This window comes from Ranitomeya imitator, chromosome 3, assembly GCF_032444005.1.
Source record: "Ranitomeya imitator isolate aRanImi1 chromosome 3, aRanImi1.pri, whole genome shotgun sequence".
In the NCBI taxonomy this organism is placed as follows: domain Eukaryota; kingdom Metazoa; phylum Chordata; class Amphibia; order Anura; family Dendrobatidae; genus Ranitomeya; species Ranitomeya imitator.
In genome coordinates this window covers 670,300,879-670,306,878 of record NC_091284.1, presented here as the reverse complement: position 1 = coordinate 670,306,878, position 6,000 = coordinate 670,300,879, and the positions used below count along the sequence as shown (strand labels likewise).

General features: G+C 44.8%; 1 protein-coding gene across 2 annotated transcripts in view; it reads left to right on the top strand.

The window, feature by feature from the left end:
• The first annotated feature begins 571 nt into the window (after positions 1-571).
• The window catches only part of DDX23 (DEAD-box helicase 23), a 41,490-nt gene continuing 36,061 nt past the window's right edge, over positions 572-6,000 (top strand). Inside the window, exons 1-4 of one of the 2 annotated variants that reach the window (XM_069758338.1) lie at positions 572-732; positions 5,198-5,396; positions 5,590-5,673; positions 5,792-5,882. In XM_069758338.1, coding sequence (XP_069614439.1) covers positions 5,203-5,396; positions 5,590-5,673; positions 5,792-5,882 — 369 coding nt within the window. In that variant the 5' untranslated portion in view covers positions 572-732; positions 5,198-5,202. The remainder of the gene's footprint in view (positions 733-5,197; positions 5,397-5,589; positions 5,674-5,791; positions 5,883-6,000) is intronic. The other variant, XM_069758337.1, reaches the window with a different exon arrangement.

The window sequence follows — 6,000 nt, the reverse complement described above, 5'->3', positions numbered from 1 at the left end:
AATAATCGCAAGTAATATCGAAGAAATGTTACCACTAACATGAAGTACAATATGTCACGAAAAAACAATCTCAGAATCAGCGGGATCCGTTGAAGCGTTCCAGAGTTATAACCTCATAAAGTGACAGTGGTCAGAATTGCAAAAATTGGCCTGGTCATAAAGTACCAAATTGGCTCTGTCACTAAGGGGTTAATAAACTAAAGTCCTAACACCTAAAGCCGTATCCATTAGGTATCTCCAGAATCGGACTGCCCCACGGCACACAGGTAGCACTTTATTTGTGCGACGAATTTACAGCTAACGATGTTTGTTCATAGAAGCAGAAATAGGCTGAGTTACTAAACATCCCCAATGTGTAAAAAGGTGAAGTGAACATTGATGGGTTTTGTGCACTACACAAGTGTCTATTGCTATTTCATTATGCGCATGCGCATGAAGCTACTGAGAAGGCGATCCTAGCAGGCCGCTCTGTGTCGGCTTCTCAGAGATATTTCCGGTACAACGGAAAGGCATGCCGGGAAATGTAGTCTTTCACTCTGCGTTCTTACGTACCACATCCTCTCACCCCAGCATGCAGCGCGGCTGCGTGAGGCATCATGGCGGCTCAGTGAGAGCGAAATAACAACGTAGGAAGTGAGCAAAGGGCCTGAACAGAGAGGTAGGAGGCGGAAACCTCGGGGTGCGGGGGAAGCTGCGGTACCGGATGGTGAGGACACTTCCCAAACTGTGAATGTAAGTATGTACAGGGCCACCGGCCATAGCTAGCCTGTGTGCTCAGGGTGGTAGAGGCGTTCAGCTTGGCATACACACGAGCTGTGTGTGAACACGGAGATAAGGGGCTGATCTCCTTGTACCGTGCAGTGATGCCCTCAGCAGCCTCACCTCTATAGCAGCTGGCTTGTCAGGACCCGTTCATGGCCAGAATGTGGGGGATGTGATGAAAAGACTCCCCTACTAAATCCCCCTGCATTCCTGCGCTGCTGCTGCTCTTTGTAGCTTTCCTGCCGTGATGTTCTAACTACCTACATGTGACCACTGCAGCCAATCACTGTGCTTACTGATGATGGTAGCATGTTTGGCACATGACCAGTGAGGACAGTGATTGGCCGCAGCGGTCACATTTGTGTAATAGGAGCGTCATTATTGTAGGGGATCTAACATAGTCAAATGAGACCACCGGATCAGTAGGTAGGAAGTGGCTGGAAATGATCAGATGAGCTATTTTAACCATTTCCATGCTTTCCTGACATTATTTAAAATAATCCTTGACTGTTCCTTTAAAGTTCTGGGTATTCTGGTTACAAGTAAGCTGAGCAGCAGTACTCAATGTCAGGCAGCAGCTGCAAAAGCAAACAAGGCTTTAGGATGTATAAAAAGAGAGAGAAAATCCCAACGTATTGTTACCTCTTTATAGATCTAGAATATGGGATTCAGCTTTAGGCTCCACATTTTATAAAGGAAACAGGAAAGTGAGTTCAGAAGCGGGCAACTAGATTATTACAAGGGATAGAAGCCTCTCACATGATGAGGCTGGAACAGTTGGGCTTAGAAAAGACGCCTCCGAGGAGGTCTCATTTATATGTTTAAATATCGTCAGTGTCGTCAATACATAGGACTGGTGCATGGCTTAGGGTATGTGCACACGATCAGTAAACGCTGCGAGTTGGACGCGGAATACATCCGCAGAGTCGAACCCACAGCATCCAAATGTTGCAGTATAGTGGAGGGGATTTCAAGGAATCACAACTCACTAAGGCTACGTTCACATTTGCGTTGTTGTGTGCTGCGTCGGCGACGCAGCGCACAACGCACGCAAAAACGCATGTAAAACGCTGCGTTTTGTGACGCATGCGTTCATTTTTATAGTGCAAAAAAAATGCAACAAGCAGCGTCCTCTGAGCCCTGACGCTTGTGCCCAAAAAACGCATGCGTCACAAAACGCAACAAAACGCATGTCCATGCGCCCCCCATGTTAAATATAGGGGCGCATGCGTTGCCGCGGTTGCGCCCGACGCACCGCAAATGTGAACGTAGCCTAAGTGTCCAGAGACTCCCGCAGAGACGGGAACATAATATACGAGCGCTCCCAGATGTTCGGATAAGATATTATCCAAGCATGTTTGCTCATCACTACGAATGATCAGTATAACTGGTGGAGAAATGTTGATCTTGATGGACCTGTCTTTATTCAGTCTATTTAACTATGTAATTACTGAGTTCATGACTATACAGCGCTCCCGATAATCAGGTGTCCTGCGACGCAGCTGCATGTGTCACGGCTGGGTGACAATCACAACACACAGGCTCTCCATACATGTGTTGTGACTGTCACACAGCCATTTCAAAAACCTGACCTGCACATCCAAACATAGACTAAGTGTGAACAGGTGCTGAACCTAGAGTCGCCAACTCGTATATAGTTAAATAAATAAGGCAGCACACTGCAGCGCTGAAACATGCAAACTTGAAAACACGAAATTTGAACTGCATTACTGCACTAGAAATATGAAAAATGAGAGCTTTTAGCGCATAAAAATGGCCAATTTTATGTGTACCTGGTAGCCCCTTTACGGCATCTCTCTTTTACCAGGTCCTACGCTTGCCCTACCTCGCTGAGAATAAACGTCTCCATCTGAATGGGTACATGTGAAACCTCTTCCTAGAGTAAAATTCTCTCTCTCTATGGAGGGGTATTGGACCTGCTGTAATTAAAACACCTGTGGCTAGAAGGCGGAGTGCACGGTCAGAAGGCTAAAGAATACATTTCAAAAACCTGACCGGCACATCCAAACATAGACTAAGTGTGAACAGGTGCTGAACCTAGAGTCGCCAACTCGTATATAGTTAAGTAAATAAGGCAGCACACTGCAGCGCTAGAACATACAAACTTGAAATACGAAATTTGAACTGCATTACTGCACTAGAAATATGAAAAATGAGAGCGTTTAGCGCATAAAAATGGCCAATTTTATGTGTACCTTGTAGCCACTTTACGGCATCTCTCTTATACCAGGTCCTACGCTTGCCTTACCTCGCTGAGAATAAACGTCTCCATCTGAATGGGTACATGTGAAACCACACTGCAGCGCTAGAACATACAAACTTGAAATACGAAATACGCATTTTTATGCGCTAAACGCTCTCATTTTTCATATTTCTAGTGCAGTAATGCAGTTCAAATTTCGTATTTCAAGTTTGTATGTTCTAGCGCTGCAGTGTGCTGCCTTATTTATTTAACTGTCACACAGCCATGACACATACAACTGCGCTGCCGATCAGATGACTATCGGGAGCGCTCCAGGAAGCCGGGTCCCCGATGCAGCTTCTCCGGTAAGCGCTTATAGCTTGCCGAATAAGGAGGGAGCCGAAGCTATTCGCTCATATCTATTCATGACCAGACCGGCTGCTTTCTGATACAGTGATATTGAAAATCGTATTGCCATGCTCCTTCCCATAGATGTAATGATTGTTGTTAGTGATCAGAAAATTCCTGAAACCACTAAGTCATTTAGATGATTGTGTTTTTATATATACGAGACACCTTTTCTTGGGTGTGTTTGATCTGATATTTTGATTGATTGATTTTTTTTTTTTACTTTTTATACGGACTGTGTTTTCTCACCAACTAATTTTCCAACTTTGCCTTTCTCATTCCAGTTTCAGTCAGCTCTACCAAAATGGACAGAGCTGGGATAGGGCATAGCAAAGCCCGACTGATACATTAATGAAAAGATATGCTTGCATTTCGCCAGAAATGTTACTCCTGTCCTTGATCCTGAAATTGAAAGGTCTGCAGTACTAATCCATCCTTGTGGCCTCTTCAATGTTTTTCCTTTCACAGCTTGTCCGACCACCTGCTGTGTTGGGAAATACAACGGTTCCAGTGAAAGGAAGGGGCTGACTGTAGTTAGCATAAAACCGTAAAGGGGCAAAATGAAGAATTAGTGGAGAACATTGACCTTCAGGAACAGTAGGTGTCTAAAGGTACCGTCACACTGAACGATATTGCTAGCGATCCGTGACGTTGCAGCGTCCTGGCTAGCGATATCGTTCAGTTTGACACACAGCAGCGATCAGAATCCTGCTGTGATGTCGTTGGTCGCTGCAGAAAGTCCAGAACTTTATTTCGTCGCTGGACTTCCTGCAGAGATCGCTGAATCGGCGTGTGTGACGCCGATTCAGCAATGTCTTCGCTGGTAACCAGGGTAAACATCGGGTTACTAAGCGCAGGGCCGCGCGTAGTAACCCGATGTTTACCATGGTTACCAGCGTAAAAGTAAAAAAAAAAAAAAACACTTCATACTTACCTTCCGCTGTCTGTCCCTCGGCGCTCTGCTTCTCTGCCCTGTGTAAGCACAGCTGCCGGAAAGCAGAGCGGTGACGTCACCGCTCTGCTTTCCGGCCGCTGTGCTTACACAGGGCAGAGAAGCAGAGCGCCGAGGGACAGACAGCGGAAGGTAAGTATGAAGTGTTTTTTTTTTTTTTTTACTTTTACGCTGGTAACCAGGGTAAACATCGGGTTACTAAGCGCGGCCCTGCGCTTAGTAACCCGATGTTTACCCTGGTTACCGGCATAGTTGGTTGCTGGAGAGCTGTCTGTGTGACAGCTCTCCAGCGACCAAACAGCGATGCTGCAGCGATCCGGATCGTTGTCGGTATCGCTGCAGCGTCTCTTAGTGTGACGGTACCTTTAGATAGAGTCGAACAAAAAGATTTTCAAGGATCCCAATCTAGCGGCCCCCGTTAGTCGTGGCTGTCGTAGAAAAGTCTTAACCTCCTACTAACTTTAGCATCTTTGGCACTTCTAATTAGTAGGCAACGACTGCATGTGGCACATCACTCACAATTAAATGAAATTGCAACCCCTAATAATCAGAAGAGGCACTGGACATTTTACAGATAAGAGGGTCGCAGGGCTCTGGTGCGGCGACCATAAACTACTTACATGGCCATGGGACCAGGGCTCTGTGAGTCTTTTTGTTCAGCTCTAGTCACAGAATTTTGACACCTGCTACCAATTTTTTTTAAAGAAATGGGTCATCCCTTTATATGTTTTTTCTATGTGTTAAAAATGATTGCGTCGGAGTTTTGGAAAGTTGCTCCACTCGCTGAATAATATTAAGTTCTGGACAACAGGTCATGAAGTGGAGCGCCTTACTGAGATTTCCATCTTAATTCCTGTATTGCATTTGTTAAGTTTAGATGGCCGGGGAGCTGACTGACAAACGTGACCATGATGGGTCGCCATCAAAGGACCGCAAGCGTTCTAGGTCCCGGTCTGGCGAGCGAGACCGTGATAGGAAATCTTCTCCATCAAAGGACAGAAAGAGACATCGTTCTAGGGAAAGAAGGCGATCTCGCAGCCGCTCCCGTTCTCGATCTAAGTCTAACGAAAGGTAGGTTCTGACCAGATCCTTACACGTTTGAAGTTCTAAATAATGTATATTTTATTGAAATAACTAGCTACTTACTGTATTTATATGTATAGATAGACCTTAATGGGTTTCCATATTGGATTGTTTCATATCATCAGAGATTACTTTGACTATGTCGAGAAGATCTGTATGTTTGCTGATTTTTGTTTTGAAGGGATAGAAGACAAAAAGATAGAAAGAAAGATGGAGGACGAGAGAAGGACACCCATCGTCGTGACAAAGACAAAAAAAGATCAAGGTAAAATTGTTTTGCTGACATATAAATGAGTCTTCGTTCTATCTCGGTTCCTGATGTGAAAACAACCTAATTTGTGAGGCCACTCGCATTCCTAATTCTGATCATTTATTATTTGTAGAAGTCCATCACCAGGCCGCACTAAAGATCAAAAGGTGAAAAAAGAAGTCAAAAAGGAAAATGAGGAAGATGCACCAGAAAAGAAGTCCAAGGTAAATGCCGAAGCCCTCAGAAGTAGAGCTCACCAAAATGCCCTTTGTGTCTCTGCTAACCTTTAGGCTTTGCTATTTGAATTTAATGATATCACATTTTTGATGTGGGATGAAATAA